Source organism: Moschus berezovskii, chromosome 9 (genome assembly GCF_049115385.1).
Source record: "Moschus berezovskii isolate FMDL1 chromosome 9, NW_MosBer_1.0, whole genome shotgun sequence".
NCBI classification, from domain to species: domain Eukaryota; kingdom Metazoa; phylum Chordata; class Mammalia; order Artiodactyla; family Moschidae; genus Moschus; species Moschus berezovskii.
Window position 1 is genome coordinate 17,994,295 of NC_142468.1, and position 18,946 is coordinate 18,013,240.

The window sequence follows — 18,946 nt, forward strand, 5'->3', positions numbered from 1 at the left end:
ATATCATATGATCTTTCATCTATTCTTCTTTCTTCTTGTATTTTTTATACATTTAAAAAAGGCCTCTTATACTGTCAAAGACTTTCAGAATTACTATCAATATATAAATGTGTGGAGAAGTCTACCGTCTTAGTAGGGTAGGGTGCAGTAAACCTTTCATTTGCCATTGGACTCCCCCAAAATCTATAAATTAATAAATAAATCTTTTGAAAGATGATTAGGCAATGCATATCAAAAACTTTAAAGTTCATGTAATTTAATCTATAAATCTCACTGTAACTTCCAAGAAGTTATCCTAAAAACCAATTAAAAATGTAGAAAAATATTTTGTTATTCAGATGTCCCTTGGTTTATAATAGGGAAAAATTAGAAAAAAATTCCAAATGTCCAACAAGGAACCAATTAATAAATCATGATATATCAACCCAATGGAAATCCATGCATCCAGTCAAAAGGTTTTATTGAAAAATACATAATAGCTCACAATATGTAAAGTGCAGAAATAAGGTTAATGTTCCTTTTGTTAATCAGGTAGATGGAAATTACTTTTTCTTTAAATTTATGCTTTGAATACCTTTTGGCAATCTAAAGCTAATCCTCTTTTAAATTTGTATATTGAATCCTATATGCACAGTATAATTTTCCTCCCTTGAGTCATGAGCCCCACACATGCCTTAATTCTTCCATATTTGGGATTTCACAGAACCACCTTATGATTCACATTAGCAAGGATCTTTTATTTTTGAATTTTAAGTTTTCCTGGCCCACCAACCAACCCTCTTTTGAAAGGTCTGAAATCCATTTCTCCACTAGGTGGCAACAATGTTCTTTAAAAAAAAAATTCACACCAAGGCCCAATCAAATATGAACTAGTTCTTCATTCACTTTGATTCAGAATGTATACCTACACCTTACGATGGCTATTTTGAGAGTTCCTGAAAAGTTAAGGAACTTAACTTGATTCAGTTTTATATTTTCATATAAAACAAAACCAGATATTCTTTCTAGAAAACTTTGCAGCTTTATCGAGGAGTGAGTGAGTGAAAGTCGCTTAGTCATATCTGACTCTGCGACCCCGTGGACTATACAGTCCATGAAATTCTTCAGGCCAGAATACTGGAATGGGTAGCCTTTCTCTTCTCCAGGGGATCTTCCTAACCCATTGTTGACAAATGTATGCTATTTCAAGTATACATCACAATGATTTGATATACATATACACTGTGAAAGGATTCTTCCCATCTAGTTAGTAGAAAACTTGATATTCCTTCAATTACATTTTAAATGAAAGATGCACTTAGTATTCAACACAGATTTATTGAGCATTACTCTGTATCTTGTACTTCAATAAATACAAAGTACAATACTCTTCATGCCTCAAAAAATTTACCATCTAGCAGGGGAGATAAGACAAATGATAAATATAATATCAAGATAGATTGGACTAAGTGGTATAAGAGAAACACAAAACACTATGTGCTGTGCTTATTTGCTCAGTCATGTCTGATCTTTTCGACCCCATGGACTATAGCCGGCCAGGCCCCTCTGTCCATGGGAATTCTCCAGGCAAGAATATTAGAGTGGGTTGCCATGCCATCCTCCAGGGGATCTTCCCAGCCCAGGGATCAAACCCAGGTCTCCCACATTGCAGGCAGACATGGAAACACACAAAAAATCACTTTTTTGCTAATCATTTTATTTTTTTCTTTTTTCTAGTTTAGTTTAAATATAACTGACATATTAACAGTATGTACATTTAAGCTGTACAATCTGCTAATTTGATACACTATATTGCAAAATGAATACTACCATAGCATTAGCTATCACCTCCATCATGTCATAAAACTACCATTACTTTTTTTTTGGTGAGAACTCTTTTAATGTACTCTTTCAGCAAGTTTCAAGTATATAATATAGTATTATTAGTTAAGGTCAATATACTTTAGATTCCTAAAAACTTATCAACCTTATAACTGAAAGTTTGTACCCTTTGACCAACATCTCCCCATTTCTCCTTCCCCTCTCCTCCAGCACAAGTAACCACTCTGAGTTCAGTTTCTTTTTTTTTGGTTGCATTGTGGCTTGGTTGAAATTGGCCATAGTATAAGTATTTATACCAAGGAAATCAGTAAATGTTACAAATCAGGATTTTTTGGGGGTTTTTTTGCAGAGAGCTTTACACCACTGTCCATTGTCCAACACCAATGTCCAACCAGTCCATTCTAGAGGAGATCAATCCTGGGTGTTTATTGGAAGGACTGATGCTAAAACTGAAACTCCAATACTTTGGCCACCTCATGCGACGAGTTGACTCACTGGGAAAGACTCTGATGCTGGGAAAGGTTGGGGGCGGGAGGAGACAGGGACGACAGAGAATGAGATGGTTGGATGGCATCACCAGCTCGATGGACATGAGTTTGAGTGAACTCCAGGAGTTGGTCGGAGAAGGCAATGGCAAGCCACTCCAGTACTCTTGCCTGGAGAATCCCAGGGATGGGGGAGCCTGGTGGGCTTCTGTCTATGGGGTAGCACAGAGTTGGACACGACTGAAGTGACTTAGCACCAGGAGTTGGTGATGGACAGAGAGGCCTGGCATGCTGTGATTCATGGGGTTGCAAAGAGTCGGACACGACTGAGCGACTGAACTGAACTGAAGTGATACATCACTGTTAATTCCATGTGACATACACTATTTTAAGCACTGGTGGCTCAGACAGTAAAGAGTCTGCCTGACGTGTGGGAGACCCAGGTTTGATCCCTGGGTCGGGAAGATCCTCTGGAGAAGGAAATGCAACCCACTCCAGTAGTCTTGCCTGGAAAATCCCATGGATGGAGGAACCTGGAAGGCTAGAGTCCATAGCGTTGCAAAGAGTCAGACATGACTGACCAACTTCACTTTACAAATATGAACTCATTTAATCCTTACAGCAATGCTATGAGCCAGTAACTCTTATCACCCCCAATTTTTAGAGATGAGGAAACCTAGGTATAGTAAGTAAGTAAGTAAGTAAAGTCACTCAGTCGTGTCCGACTCTTTGCGACCCCGTGGACGGTAGCCTACCAGGCTTCTCCATCTATGGGATTCTCCAGGCAAGAATACTGGAGTGGGTTACCATTTCCTTCTCCAGGGGATCTTCCCGACCCAGGGATCAAACCTGGGTCTCCTGCATTGGAGGCAGATGCTTTAACCTGTGAGCCACCAGGGAAGCCCTAGGTATAGAGAAGGTTAACTTGCCCAAACCTCAAAACTGATTTCAGCTACTTGTGTCCAGCCCTCATCTATGCCATTTATTGCACTGTCATTAATGCAGTAAAACTATATTCTGAACTGAGGGAACAGAAAGAGTATGCAATGTCAGAGAAACTTTCTGAAAGTACTCAGGTTTTCTCACTCCATCCACCCCTACCCAGTGTGTCTTAAAATTTTCTGAAGTTATCATTCATCAGTCTATATATATTTTCTTTTAGGACTTCACTACTTTGCCGCTAATGTTTCTCCACAGCAGTAGTAGTTCCAAAGGTTTAACTGGTGATAAATGCAAGAGGGTGTGTTGCCTAAGATCTGGTGAATTCACAAATAAATCAATGCTTAGAAAAAGAAAAGTCTATTAAGACTTTCTGCATTCAGTCCTACACTGATATGTCGTCCCTGTTTTTCTCAGATAATCTCTACAATGTCAAAGGGAATCCTTTACCATCTCACAGGAGTCAATGTCTATGAAGGCCTTTGAAGACATAAATAGTTAATTCTAATGTCTTCTTTTTAAAGAAAGAAAGAATGAAAGAAACTTACATCATCTAATTCTTTCTCCACTTGGATTTTTCTCTTCTGGAATTGTTTTATTGTTTTGAGCTCTGTCTGAATCATGCCAATTTCTTTGGCCTTTTGATGGAACTGTCCCTCCAGCTCACTTACTTGCATAGTAAATTTTTGTTCCTGTATTAACAACAACAACAAAAAAGGTAAATGACATAGGAAAAAGAATAGAGGTCACACAAAGTCCTGTTCCATTTGAAGCCTTAAGCTATTTGTCTTCCTTCTTTGAAGAAAAATCTCCCTTTTTACCTTCACATAAAGTTTTAATTTTTATTAAAAGAGACCAAGTGCCTTGAATAAGGAGAAAATTCTAAAATGACCTGACAATGTATAGAAAAGTAGATATTATTTAAAAGAGGTATGAGAAGACTGCATGCATGCTCAGTTGCTTCAGTTGTGTCTGACTCTGTGTGACCCTATGGACTATAGCCCGCCAGGCTCTTCTGTCCATGGAATTCTCCAGGCAAGAATACTGGAGTAGGTTGCCATGCCCTTCTCTAGGGGCTCTCTGCAACCCAGGGATTGAACCCACGTCTCTTATGACTCCTCCATTGGCAGGTGGGTTCTTTACCATTAGCACCACCTGGGAAATCATCATGAGAAGACTAAACAAATCTTTAATCTGTTCAGTTCAGTTCAGTTCAGTCGCTCAGTCGTGTCCGACTCTCCGCGACCCCATGAATCACAGCACGCCAGGCCTCCCTGTCCATCACCAACTCCCGGAGTTCACTCAAACTCATGTCCATCGAGCTGGTGATGCCATCCAGCCATCTCATTCTCTGTCGTCCCTTTCTCCTCTTGCCCCCAATCCCTCCCAGCATCAGAGTCGTTTCCAGTGAGTCAACTCTTCGCATGAGGTGGCCAAAGTATTGGAGTTTCAGCTTCAGCATCAGTCCTTCCAATGAATACCCAGGACTGATCTCCTCTAGAATGGACTGGTTGGATCTCCTTGCAGTCCAAGAGACTCTCAAGAGTCTTCTTCAACAGTTCAAAAGCATCAATTCTTTGGCGATAAGCTTTCTTCACAGTCCAACTCTCACATCCATACGTGACCACTGGAAAAACCATAGCCTTGACCAGACGGACCTTGGTTGGCAAAGTAATGTCTCTGCTTTTTAATATGCCATCTAGGTTGGTCATAACTTTCCTTCCAAGGAGTAAGCGTCTTTTAATTTCATGGCTGCAATCAGCATCCGCAGTGATTTTGGAGCCCAAAAATCGGTAAGAGAGATAAATAACATCGGACAGGGAGGCCTGGCATGCTGTGATTCACGGGGTCGCAAAGAGTCGGACACGACTGAGCTACTGAACTGAACTGAACTGCTGCTGCTGCTGCTGCTAAGTCACTTCAGTCGTGTCCGACTCTGTGTGACTCCATAGACGGAAGCCCACCAGGCTCCCCTGTCCCTGGGATTCTCCAGGCAAGAACACTGGAGTGGGTTGCCATTTCCCTCTCCAATGTGTGAAAGTGAAGTCGCTCAGTCATATCCAACCCTTAGCAACCCCACGGACTGCAGTCTACCAGGCTCCTCCATCCATGGGATTTTCTAGGCAAGAGTACTGGAGTGGCATGCCATTGCCTTCTCCGGAACTGAACTGAACTGATCCTAAATTAAAATCAGTAAGCAAAGAGACAAGGAGAGGGCCAATATCTCTTAAATACATAGAGAAGAAGGTGAGATAAAGAGGAAGGAAGGAGGAAGACAGAGGAGAAGGAAAAAGAGAGATGAGGAGAAAAGGAAGAGGAGAGAGTAAAGAGAAAAAAAAGAGGGGGAGGGAAATGGAGGAGAAAAAGGGCCAATAACACAACTAACAAATGAAAAGAGCTATCCAAAGAAATGCAAAAGACACTTAACCATGTGAAAAAAATGCTCAGTCGAGCTCAGAATAAGAGAAATGCAAACTGAAATACACTAAAATATCATTTCTTACCTATCATGCTGACTGAAACCCATTTTGACAATATACTCTGGTATACTGTGGAGACATGGACAGAAGTTACATTTCTCAGAATAGACCATGTTTGATAGATTTTACTTTGTAAACACATAAATATTTTCCATAATTGCTGCTGCTGTTTAGTTTCTCAGTCATGTCCAACTCTTTTGTGACCTCATGGTAGCCCACCAAGCTCCTCTGACCATGGGATTTCCCAGGCAAGAATACTGGATTGGGTTGCCATTTCCTTCTCCAGGGGATCTTCCTGACCCAGGGATCAAACTGGTGTCTCCTACTTGGCAGGTAGATTCTTTACCACAGAATCACCAGGGAATTATTTTACATAATTACAATTATATAATTACATCATTTAAGATTAATTTTTTAAAGCAACTCCTAAAAAATCAAAAGCAAAATGTATTGCTGAGTTGGTGGCATAACCTCACAGAAAGGAATTATTTCAAATTGTTTTTAGACCTTGTTAGGGAGGCCTGGGAGAAGGAAATGGCAACCCACTCCAGTGTTCTTGCCTGGAGAATCCCAGGGACAGCGGAGCCTGGTTGGCTGCCATCTATGGGGTCGCACAGAGTTGGACACGACTGAAGCGACTTAGCAGCAGCAGCAGCAGCAGCAGGGAGGCCTGGCGTGCTGTGATTCATGGGGTCGCAGAGAGTCAGACACAACTGAGCAACTGAACTGAACTGAATTTGATCAGAAGCAACAGTTAGAACTGGACATGAAACAACTGACTGGCCCAAATTGGGAAAGAAGTACATCAAGGGTGTATATTGTCACCTTGCTTATTAAACTTATATGCAGAGTACATCATGAGAAACACTGGGCTGGATGAAGCACAAGCTGGAATCAAGATTGCCAGGAGAAATATCAATAACCTCAGATATGCAGATGACACCACCCTTACAGCAGAAAGCAAAGAGGAACTGAAGAGCCTCTTGATGAAAGTGAAAGAGGAGAGTGAAAAAGTTGACTTAAAACAACATTCAGAAAACAAAGATCATGGCATCTGGTACCATCACTTCATGGCAAATAGATGGGGAAATAGTGTCAGACTTTATTTTTTGGGGCTCCAAAATCACTGCAGATGCTGACTGCAGCCATGAAATTAAAAGATGCTTGCTCCTGGGAAGAAAAGTTATGACCAACCTAGACAGCTTATTAAAAAGCAGAGACGTTATTTTATCAATAAAGGTCCATCTGATCAAAGCTATGGTTTTTCCAGTAGTCGTGTATGGATGTGAGAGGCGGACTGTGAAGAAAGCTGAGCACCGAGGAATTGATACTTTTGAACTGTGGTGTTGGAAAAGACTCTTGAGAGTCCCTTGGACAGCAAGGAGATCCAACCAGTCCATCCTAAAGGAAATCAGTCCTGAATATTCATTGGAAGGACTGATGCTGAAGCTGAAACTCCAATATTTGGCCACCTGATGTGAAGGACTGACTCATTTGAAAAGATCCTGATGCTGGGAAAGATTGAAGGTGGGAGAAGGGGACGACAGAGGATGAGATGGCTGGATGGCATCACCAACTCAATGGCCATGAGTTTGAGTAAACTCTGGGAATTGGTGATGGACAGGGAGGCCTGGCGTGCTGCAGTCTGTAGGGTCACAAAGAGTTGGACACGACAGAGCAACTGAACTAAACTGAACTGAATTTGACTGTAGATCACTATTGGTATATATCCTAATGGGAAAAGTCCCACCTCCCAACTCAAATCCTAAACTGTATCCACCAGTTTATGTGGGTAGTAGTATTAATATTAGTGGCCACCTCATGCGACGAGTTGACTCACTGGAAAAGACTGATGCTGGGAAGGGTTGGGGGTGGGAGGAGAAGGGGACGACCGAGAATTAGATGGCTGGATGGCATCATCGACTCTGTGGACATGAGTTTGTGTGAACTCCGGGAGTTGGTGATGGACAGGGAGGCCTGGCGTGCTGTGATTCATGGGGTCGCGGAGAGTCGGACACGACTGAGCGAATGAACTGAACTGAACTGAACTGAACCTATTGATGTATTAAGGTTTGAAGAAAATACACAGTTACATTGGTATCATATTAGTATTCTGTGCCTAATGATGTATTGAGGTTTGAAGAAAATACACAGTAACATTGGTATCATTAAGGACCAGGATTTTGTGTGAGGGAGAAAGAAGACACAGATAGGGTTAAGTAAAAATCCTGTACTCTTGCATCCGAATTTAAAGTATTAGCATGAGCTCATGATATATTTTAATCTTCAAAAAATATGTTTCCCAGTGCTGTCCACTGAAAAGCCCTAGAGCTCAAGATCAGTAAGCTACCACTACTATGAGATGATTTTCGACAATAACATAGTTTTATGTTATTTTTGAGCTTCTGTACAATCAAGTGTATGAGCTTTAAGATCACTGAGTTCTCAAGAGGACTTACTTATTCTCGTGTCTTAAATATCTGAACTTGCCAGAAACCTGACCACCAATAAGTGAGGCATCAGTGTACATACCAATTTTTCCTTTTCTTCTTGGGCTTTTTCCTTTGTTTCGTTCAATTGCTGTTTCAGTTTTTCAATCTGTAGAAAATGAAAATAAAGAGGAAGGTAAAGAAATTTCTCTGTGTCCTAACTTAATTATATAGCTCAGTTTTCATGTGATATTAAAACCATTAAGGGGCACTTCCCCGGTAGTCCAGTGATTAAGACTGTATATTCCCAGTGCAGGGACCATGGGTTAGATTCCTGGTTAGGGAACTAAGATCCCACACGCTGCACAGCACAGCCAATAGAACAGAACAGAATGGAATAAAATAAACCATAGTGTTGGAGAGGTGGAGTAAGGTGGGAAGACAAGAAGAGAGGACATTATTTATACTGTTAACTTGCTATTGCCAGTTTCCAAAACTCGGCTATCATAATTGCCTGGGTAACGTGTATGGTTAAAAAAAAATTTAAATTTACCATCTTAACAATTTTTAATTCACATTGTTGGGCAGCAGATCTCTGGAACTTTTTCACCTTACAAAACTGAAACTCTATGTTTATGAGACACTAACTCCTCCTCCCCTCCCCAGCCTTTCTACATTGTTTGTATGATTTTGACTACTTCAGGTATGTCCACGAAAGAAAAACCACACAACCCAAAAGTTGTGAATGAAATTTTATTCCAGGATTATACTGAGGGTTATAGCCTGGGAAACAGCCTCTCAGAAAGCTCTGAGGAACTGCTCAGAAGAGTTAAGAGAGCAGGCAGAATATATAGCAGATTCTTGCTGGAAAAAAACATGTAGTCAGACATCAAAATGTTACTAGTAATCACAAGGAAAAGGTATTTTGAGTTAATGATTTTAGTGCTTTTCTGTGTCAGGGAAGATGCAAAGATCTGGGGTTGTTGAAATTATTCCTTAGATATGTATGTTAATTATCTAGAGCCAAGTATCCAAAGCTCAGAATGCTTCCTGTTTTGCTCCAGCCTGAATTTCCTCCCCTCAGGACGCACTGTGGAAGGAGGCAGATGGCAGGCGAGGGTTGGGGGCTGCAAAGGCTGATGGCTTGATTCTTGTAGAACTGGAATGGTGGCCAACATTCTTTCTTTACTGGAATGTGGGGCAACACTCCCTGTCCAGATACTTCTTATGAGTAGAATCATACAGTATTTGTCCTTTTGTAACTGGTTTATTTCACTTAGCATAATGGCCTTGAAGTTCATTCATTTTGTAGCACACGACAGGATTTCCTTCCCTTTTAAAGCTGCATAATATTCTTGTATTTGTATACCACACTTACTTTATTCTCTCATCAACCAACAGATATTTGGGTTGTTTCCACTTCTCGACTATATGAATAGGGTTTCAACAACACTGGGTGTGCAGTTACCTTGTCAAGATCTTGCTTTACATTCTCTTGGAAATGTACTCCAAAGTGGGATTGTTGCATCATATGATAATTCTATTTTTAATTTTTCAATGAATCTCTGTGCTGTTTTCCATAACGGCTATACCATTTCACATTGCCACCAAACTGCACAAGGATTCCAGTTTCTCTACATCCTCACCAACACCTGCTATTTTCTGTTCTTCTGACAGTAGCCATCTAAATAAGTGTGAAGTGATAACTTGGAGTTTTGATTTGCATTTCTCTTAAATGAGTAAATTTTTAAAGGAAAGTTTCAAGGAGAGTACAAAGAATTCTCATATACTCTTCACTCAATTTTGCCACATTTGTTTTCCCTTTATGATAGGTCTATATACATATATACGTGTGTGTATATACATCCGCTCCGTCGCTCAGTCGTGTCCGACTCTATGTGACCACGTGGACTGTAGCCTACCAGGCTTCTCCGTCCATGGGATTTTCCAGGCAAGAATACTGGAGTGGGTTACCGTTTCCTTCTCCAGGGGATCTTCCCGACCCAGGGATCAAACCCGGGTCTCCCGCATTGGAGGCAAATGCTTTAACCTCTGAGCCACCAGGGAAGCCCAACATACATATATATATATATGATGTAGACTTTGAAGCTGTTTCTTCTGGAGCATGTGAGAATAAGTTTAGAACATCATACTCCTGTACTAAATATTTCATTAGGTCTTTCCTAAGAAAAAGAACAATCTCTTAGTAGTACATGATCAAAATTGGGAAATTTAACACTGATAAAATACTATTATTTAATCTATAGTCCATATTTAAATTTAACATCAACTGTATCAATGATGTCCTTTCACTGTAACTTTCATTTTTCTGGTCTAGAATATAATCCCTGACTATGATTACATTTAGTTGTCATATATTCTAGTTTTAAACTGGAGCCGTTTCTCAGTCTTTGTCATTCATGACACCAACGTTTTTGAAGAATACTGGCCAGGGCTGGAGTTGTCTGATGTTTCTTCATCAGAAGATTCAGGTTATGGCTTTTCAGCAAGCATACACTGCTTAAGTGATGATGTATCCTTGTCACTGCATCACAGCATGAGGTGACTGACATTAAGTGTAATCAACTGGTTAAGCCTGTGTCTGCCAGGTTTCTCCAGTTGAAAGTTTCCCTTTTATAATTATTAATAAATTTGGAAGACTATATTTTAAGACTATGCAAATATCTTTTTGCTCATTAAACTTTCACCCACTAGTTTCAGCATCCACTCTGTTCTTGACTGAATCAATTATTACTCTGATGCCAAATGGTGATTTTTCTTATTGCATCATTCCTTGGAAATTTACTTACTACATTCCACTTTAACGAAAAGCATTCTATTCTCCCATATTTATTAAGGTATATATTTATCAGTTTTATATACTCATGATCTCATTTTATTCAATAAGCTATAACTGATTACTGTCATTTATTTTGACCATCCCAGATTTGGCCAGTGGAAGCCCCTTCAAGTTACCCTCTGTGTCCTTTAATTTTTTGTTACTTACTTCCTGTCACAATAAGATATTCAAGTTCATCTCTTACTCTCCTTGCTCAAGTCTTATAATCCATCATTTCTCCAAGGATGCTGGCATGTTTTAGTAGGAAATCTGAGTAGCTTTTTGTTGTTGCTGTTGTTCAGTCACTAAGTCGTGTCCAAATCTTTGTAACCCTATGGACTGCAGCATGCCAGGCTTCCCTGTCCTTCACTATTTCCTGGAGTTTGTGCAAACTCATGTCCATTGATTCGGTGTTGCCATTCAACCATATCATTTTCTTTCTCCTGCCTTCAATCTTTCCCAGCATCAGGGTCTTTTCCAATGAGCCAGCTCTTCACATCAGGTGGCCAAAATACTGTAGTTTTTAAAGGTTCCTTGACATGGTTAAAAAATCAGAGGATACAGAAGTGAAATACTGTTGTAAATAATCTTAGAATAGCTCAAGGGAAACCTAAAAATGTTTTAAAAGAAATACAGACAGACCTAAGTCATGTAGAACAGGTGTAAAATAGATTTATTTTGTGCTGACTAAATAAAGCCTTAAATACAAAAACCATAAGGGAAATCTCCTAATTCTGTCTAAAATATGATAGTTTCTAAAACACATTTCACTTCTAATATTTCTATAATTAACATGAAGACTATAAACAGCTTAAATAAAGTTTAAGCAAATAATGCGTTTCTAGGATATAGTGGGAAGGATTGGGGGCGGGAGGAGAAGGGGACGACAGAGAATGAGATGGCTGGATGGCATCACCGACTCGATGGACATGAGTTTGAGTGAACTCTGGGAGTTGGTAATGGACAGGGAGGCCTGGCGTGCTGTGATTCATGGGGTCGCAAAGAGTCGGACACGACTGAGCGACTGAACTGAACTGAACTGAACTGATGGAGTAACAAAACTATAAGAGAGCTAGTTAACCAGGGTATATTGAATAATTTATTTTGTTTCTTCCTCCCAAAGAAAGTTTCTTTGGTTTTAATGAATATCCATTTCTATAAGAAAATCATGTGTTTGCCACAGTAGATGCTGGCTTATGATACATGGAGGCAGATGAAAATCAAGAAATACAAATGATACTGAAAAAGGCAGACCAATATCAATTAGCTAATGCAGTCCACAAATATTTTATACAATGAATTTTGAAAATTATTTGCATGGCTGGCCTAAAGGCTTATTTTAGAATAATACTTTATAGCAGATAATTTTGATAATGCATGCTATTATCAAAGAGTAATTTTAAAAATGGAAGTTGTCTAGGAAAGAGGGTTTAAAAAAATACTGTACCAAAAAATTACTTTAATAAAACAAAATCCACACAAGTGTTCAGTTGTCTGATTTCCCTAATATGCTTCCAAATCATCTTGAACTTAAGTTTTGATTGCTTTTTCAAAGCATCAGTGGAATCACAACCCATTCATTCATTCATGCATACAAAAATATTTTTAATAAGTGCCTCAGTTCAGTTCAGTCGCTCAGTCGTGTCTGACTCTTTGCGACCCCATGAATCACAGCACGCCAGGCCTCCCTGTCCATCACCAACTCCCAGAGTTCACTCAAACTCGTGTCCATCGAGTCGGTGATGCCATCCAGCCACCTCATTCTCTGTCGTCCCCTTTTCCTCCTGCCCCCAATCCCTCCCAGCATCAGAGTCTTTTCTAGTGAGTCAACTCATCGAATGAGGTGGCCAAAGTATTAGAGCTTCAGCTTTAGCATCAGTCCTTCCAATGAACACCCAGGACTGATCTCCTTTAGAATGGACTGGTTGGATCTCCTTGCAGTCCAAGGGACTCTCAAGAGTCTTCTCCAGCACCACAGTTCAAAAGCATCAATTCTTTGGCGATCAGCTTTCTCTACAGTCCAACTCTCACATCCATACATGACCACTGGAAAAACCACAGCCTTGACTAGATGGACCTTGGTTGGCAAAGTAATGTCTCTGCTTTTTAATATACTATCTAGGTTGGTCATAACTTTCCTTCCAAGGAGTAAGCGTCTTTTAATTTCATGGCTGCAATCAGCATCTGCAGTGATTTTGGAGCCCAAGAAAATAAAGTCTGCCACTGTTTCCACTGTTTCCCCATCTATTTCCCATGAAGTGATGGGGCCAGATGCCATGATCTTTGTTTTCTGAATGTTGAGCTTCAAGCCAACCTTTTCACTCTCCTCTTTCACTTTCATCAAGAGGCTTTTTAGTTCCTCTTCACTTTCTGCCATAAGGGTGGTGTCATCTGCATATCTGAGGTTTTTACTATTTATTATAGTAAAAATACAAAAAACATACATGGGAATGAAGCATGATACAAATTTCCTTGGGTCACCAAGGCAGCTAGGAAAGAGATGAATTTAAGTCACACCTAAATTCACACGTTAAAACCCACTAGCTGTGAGACTCTGGCAAGTTACCTGCCCTGACAGTCAATTTCTTTATCTGTAAAATGGGAATGACAATTTGTGGCTACCGTGGGTTATTAAAAGGACTAAATGAGATAGCAGAGGTAAAGTACCCAACATGGTGCCTGGCACAAACAGGAGTCCCAAAATTTTAGTTCCTTTCCTTTCATTCCACAGATCTAAAATAAAATGATAGCTCTTTGCTCAACATTTCAACAAGGTTCAATAAGATAAAGATTCAACAGGTCCAACAGAAGAGAATCAATTTTCTGGGTTCATAACCACGTGATCATGGATTATCAATGAATTGCTTTATAGATTAATTACTCATAGTTATCAATATAAAAAAATATATAGATCATACACCATGCTCTTGTTCTTAAAACAAAGTTAATCATAATGTTCCATTAGCATCATCTTTGTTTCAGCCAAGAAAACATGGGACAAGGATGAAAATAAAAGTCAATTCTGACTGTAAAGTCGTTCTGAAATAACATGTTGCTTCAAAGGAGAGTTAAAAGTCAACTGAAATGTCTTAACTGTGGGATGAGGTTTCAAGGAATTAAAATACTGGAAATACATAGCCACATCAGTATAACAAAAGAGATAGTTACTAAGGCTTGGGAGGGTTTCTACCTACCTACCAGATTATCTTTCTCCTGATCCTGTTTCTTCAGATAGTTCAATACAGACATTGTGTCTTTCTCCATTTTATACTGCTGTCTCTTTAACTCTTCATTACATCTTGCCAGTCTCCGGGAAGTATCACGATACTCAATCCTAGAGAGTTCTGTGACTTCCAGCCTGGCCTCCCAAAGGGAGGCATTGGCCTTGGCTCTCTCCACAACAGATTCCTCAAGTTTTATGATCTTCCTGCACAGGAAGAGGACATCAATAGCATATAACTATTTCTCTACTATATTAGTATTATACCTTTCTCTTTATTAGAATTTATTTTGCTTGGCATTTGCCTGGCACATATGAGCAAATATTGTTGGATGAATGAGTTAGTAAGAAATATATATGGTCTGTTGCCCTCAGTGTTTCTCATTGTGGATATGTGCACTGTAGATGAATGGGCAAAAATAGAAAACATGCTAGTGAGTTCTAGGAATGTGACAAGCCATTGGCACTTTCAGAAAATGCAAGGCTAACCATGCAGTTATTTAAATCATACTGTAGAATACTTATCCTTCAGGATGTTTAAATGCCTCTCAACAACACAGCTGAGATGGGTCAGGCAAAAAATAAGAAACTACAGCACAGTTCTTGCAGGGATGGGGCCTGGGGGTGGGGGTGGGGGTGGGGAGATCCAAGTTGAAGCCTACAGGAGCAGACATCTTAATTTGTTTAACAAATATTAAGCTTCTTCTATGATTCCGACTCTCTTCCAGGTGCTGGAGATAAGGTGAATAACGTTTAGTGCCTATTCTAGAGCATCTTGGGGCCTTGAGCAGGATTTCCCAACTACTAATATTCTGAGCCACATGATTCTTTGTCTGGAGTGGGGCTGGAGGTTGTTAATGTACACTGTAGGATATTTAACAGTATCCTTGGTCTGATAGCTCAGCTAGTAAAGAATCTGCCAGGGATGCAGGAGACGCCGGTTCGATTCCTGGGTCAGGAAGATCCACTGGAGAAGGGATCTCCTCCACTCCAGTATTCTGGCCTGGAGAATTCCATAGAGTGTATCCATGGGGTCGCAAAGAGCTGGACACAACTGACCGACTTTCACTCGGTCTCTTATCCACTAGGGGTCCCCAGATGTGACAACCAAAAATGTCTCCTTGACAAATGTTCTCAGGGAGGCAAAATTACCCCCCTCCACAGCTAAGAATCACTGGTGGCGGGCAGTGCTATCTAATAGAACTTTCTGCGACGTTAATGCTATCTAGAGTGTCCGATACTGTCACCACTAGACACACAGGCCTACTGAGTACACGCAATGTAGCCGGTACAAACGAGGATCTGAATTTTTAGTTTAATTTTAACGAATCTTAATAGCCACACATGACCGGTGACGACACTATTGGACAGCAGAGGTCTAGAGGATCTCCGACCTTCAATTCCAGTGTCAGAACTAACCCTTCCTCCTCACTTTTAGTTCTTTTCCCCTCCACTAGCACTTATTTCTGGAGAAGGCAATGGCACCCCACTCCAGTACTCTTGCCTGGAAAATCCCATGGATGGAGGAGTCTGGTAGGCTGCAGTCCGTGGGGTCGCTAAAGGTCGGACACGACTGAGCGACTTCACTTTCACTTTTCACTTTCACACATTGGAGAAGGAAATGGCAACCCACTCCAGCGTTCCTGCCTGGAGAATCCCAGGGACGGGGGAGCCTGGTTGGCTGCCATCTATGGGGTCGCACAGAGTCGGACACGACTGAAGTGACTTAGCAGCAGCAGCAGCACTTATTTCATTCGGTCCTCAGTCAGTCAGTTCAGTCGCTCAGTCGTATCTGACTCTTTGTGACACCATGGACTGCAGCACGCCAGGCCTCCCTGTCCATCACCGACTCCCGGAGTTTACTCAAACTCATGGCCATTGAGTCGGTGATGCCATCCAACCATCTCATCCTCTGTCGTCCCCTTCTCCCGCCTTCAACATTTCCCAGCATCAGGGTTTTTTCAAATGAGTCAGTTCGGTCCTATGTTACTGCTGTTCTTGGGGAACTTATCTGCCTCCTCGTTACACTCCATATAGTCAGGGGCTGTGTCTAAAAGATTTCAGGGTCCCAAATCTCAACACTCCGGTCTTAGTTGAAGCAGTGGCGGGTATGGCATGCCTTTGGGGAATTTCTGAGCAACGGAGCCGTCCTTCTCAGAAGCTGGGAGTGCGAGGGGAGGGTCCGGGAAGGGAGCGGGGAAAGGGCGCCAGTTGGCCGGCGCCTGCGAATCTCCGGAGGGCAGGCCCTGGAGCAGGGACCCCAGCGTGCTTCCCCTTACTTCTTCTTCTTGTCTTTATCTTTGCCTTTGTCTTTGCCTTTCCCTTTCTTTTTGTCCTTCCCCTTAGCCGGCATCCTGGCCTCTCCCGGGGCCCCGCTGCCGTGGTCTTGTCTCCGCGCCACCCAGGCCCGGCTTCGTCTCCAAGGACACCACCGAGCCGCGCAGGTAACGAACCACGCGAGCCGTTGCGGGCGCGCAGAGAGCGCACGCGCCCGTGACGTAGCCCCGCCCCGCCCCCGGGGCCCAGTCCAGTGGCCGGGCGCGGGGGGCGGGGCGGAGACCGGCTGAGGGCGGCGGGCGGCCGCGCCGTGGCGGCGCGCGCCCGGTGAGTGTGCGAGCGTAGGCGCGCCGGTGCTTGACTGGGGTCTGGGCTGGGCGGGCGAGGAGGCCGGAGCCGGACAGTCCTTGGCCGGCGGCGGCGGCGGCGGCGCGACCGTCGGGGCGCTCTCCTCTGAGGAGGCTGGATTCGCCGCGCCCCGTTCGTCGGAGCGCCGCCTCCGCCGGGTTCACAGCGTTTCGCGTCTCGCCAGCAAGTCCTCTCCTTCCCTCGCGCCGCAGCCAGCGTGGCCGCGGCCGCCCAGCTCTCGTCCCGGCTCCGCCCCTCCCGAGGCCACCCCGGCTCTTTTGGTTTCCTTCTCCCTCTCCTGGCTCCTAACCCTTGCTGGTTCTGTAAGGGATGGCGCAGCCAGCGGGCTTCCAAGGCCAAACATGTTTTGATGAGGCGGTTGAGGACTTGTCCGAGGGTGGGTAGTTTGGAGTGTGAGGCGGGCGGCGCGCGGGTGTCGGGGAGCCTGGGGGTCGGAGAGGCTCGGGGGCCTCCTGGAGAATCCTTGGAGAGGAGTATCCCGGCGTCAGGTCCCGTTCTGTCCTGTCGCTGCGGTCCCCAGATTCCCATTTGCTAATAACCTCCTGCGCGTGCTGCCCTCCCTTTTCCGCGAGTCGTGTGATGTTCAAAGCTCTGGCCTTTTGCTGTGTTGTTTTTGCTTTGGTGTCGTCACCTCCCCCCCCCCCCCCGCCCCAGCCAACCCCGCGCACACCTGTGAAAAGGTGTAGTACTCAAAAGGGTGGTTCGCGTTTTTTCAGAGGAGGAGCTCTGTGATCATGCCGTCTTCATTCAATGAGTTTGTCCGTGAGTCATCGAGGAAGACGGAATTCTGGGGGCCGAGACAACAGTTAGGAAACTTGCGATTGAAGCTCTGCTGTGCATTAGTCTCCCTTTCAAACTGAATGTAAAAATTTCCTTAAAAACTTCATTGTGCATCTTCTCCATTTCTCTAAGGAGAACTTAATCCCTGCAGCCTTTCCAGATGTCCCTGATTCAAACCTTCCCCCTCACCTTCTTTTTTTCCCAGCTACGTCGTTGATGTTTCTGAATTGAGTGGTTATGAGGGAACTTGCTGATTGTTAATATTAACAAGCACTGAAAATCTTAGCCATGCCATCTGCTGTCATGATAGTGGCTTACTCTATTCCTGGTGCTTCCCCCTCCCCCCCCCGCCATTTGCAGGTCACACTTCCGTGGGTCCGTGATGGAATTACCATACATTGAAGGGGTTTATTCTGATATAGAATCTATAAAGTTATGATTGATTTTATATGTCTGCGTGTTAAGTGGCTTCAGTCCTGTCCAACCCTGCGACCCCATGGACTGTAGCCGGCCAGGCTCCGCTGTCCATGGGATTCTCCAGGCAAGAATACTGGAGTGAGTGCCCTTCTCCAGGGGATCTTACCCACCCAGGGGTGGAACACACCTTCTCTAATGCCTCCTGCATTGGCAGGCGGGTTCTTTACCACTTGATATGTCCAGGGTTCTGAAAATGTACCCTACTGATAACTTGCAGAAAAGAGAGTGTAGGATATCTCCTGTTAGACGCTTTATATTTGGAATTCATTCTACACTTGATCTTAGCCAAAAGGCCGAGAAGCGATGGAATTCATTCTAAAAAACTGGTTACTGTGAACCTGAAAGTCAGTCCAAGTCATCTGTTGCCTGTAGACTCATTTATAAACATGAAAACTTGACTGTAGTAAGATTATTTCTTAATATATGTGCATAATACTTTAGTTACATGTACTTCTTAGTTATTTTATCATACAGAATATTTTTTATTGACTTTAAGTTTTTGACTTTGTAGTTAAAACTGTTGTGACTTGAATATGGCTAAGAGAAATGACCAGATTCACACTGTAGTAGAGCTGGTTCTAGAGTCTACAGTCTTCTGAACCTCCACATTCGCTGCCAAAGAACTAGATGTTATTATTCAATCATCTGTAGGAAGTTGCTATTTAGCAGTTCATCTGGTAGCATTTCCTTTCATATATTCTTGTAGTTTTACTATGAGGTTTATTTCATTAAATAAATTTGCTTTGTTTTATTGTTTAGAATGCTAATGCTTTTAAAACTTGGGATAAGCAGTTGGTATTTTTTTTACTGGGTTTTGTAATTCTTTTTTT

At 42.4% G+C, this 18,946-nt stretch overlaps 2 protein-coding genes across 6 annotated transcripts in view; one reads left to right on the forward strand and one right to left on the reverse strand.

Annotated features, from left to right (window-relative positions):
* Nucleotides 1-16,581, reverse strand: part of BBOF1 (basal body orientation factor 1) — a 32,522-nt gene extending 15,941 nt beyond the window's left edge. The window contains exons 1-4 of the mRNA XM_055437160.2: nt 16,493-16,581; nt 14,192-14,420; nt 8,258-8,323; nt 3,794-3,937 (exon numbers count right to left, since the gene is read on the reverse strand). Coding sequence (XP_055293135.2) covers nt 3,794-3,937; nt 8,258-8,323; nt 14,192-14,420; nt 16,493-16,566 — 513 coding nt within the window. The 5' untranslated portion in view covers nt 16,567-16,581. The remainder of the gene's footprint in view (nt 1-3,793; nt 3,938-8,257; nt 8,324-14,191; nt 14,421-16,492) is intronic.
* Nucleotides 16,582-16,731: 150 nt separating this feature from the next.
* Nucleotides 16,732-18,946, forward strand: part of ENTPD5 (ectonucleoside triphosphate diphosphohydrolase 5) — a 35,895-nt gene continuing 33,680 nt past the window's right edge. For 4 of the 5 annotated variants that reach the window (XM_055435782.2, XM_055435783.2, XM_055435781.2 and 1 more), the window contains exon 1: nt 16,732-16,817. The gene's annotated coding sequence lies outside the window, so the exon portion shown is untranslated. Of the gene's footprint in view, nt 16,818-16,881; nt 17,236-18,946 lie in introns of those variants that run through there. The other variant, XM_055435784.2, reaches the window with a different exon arrangement.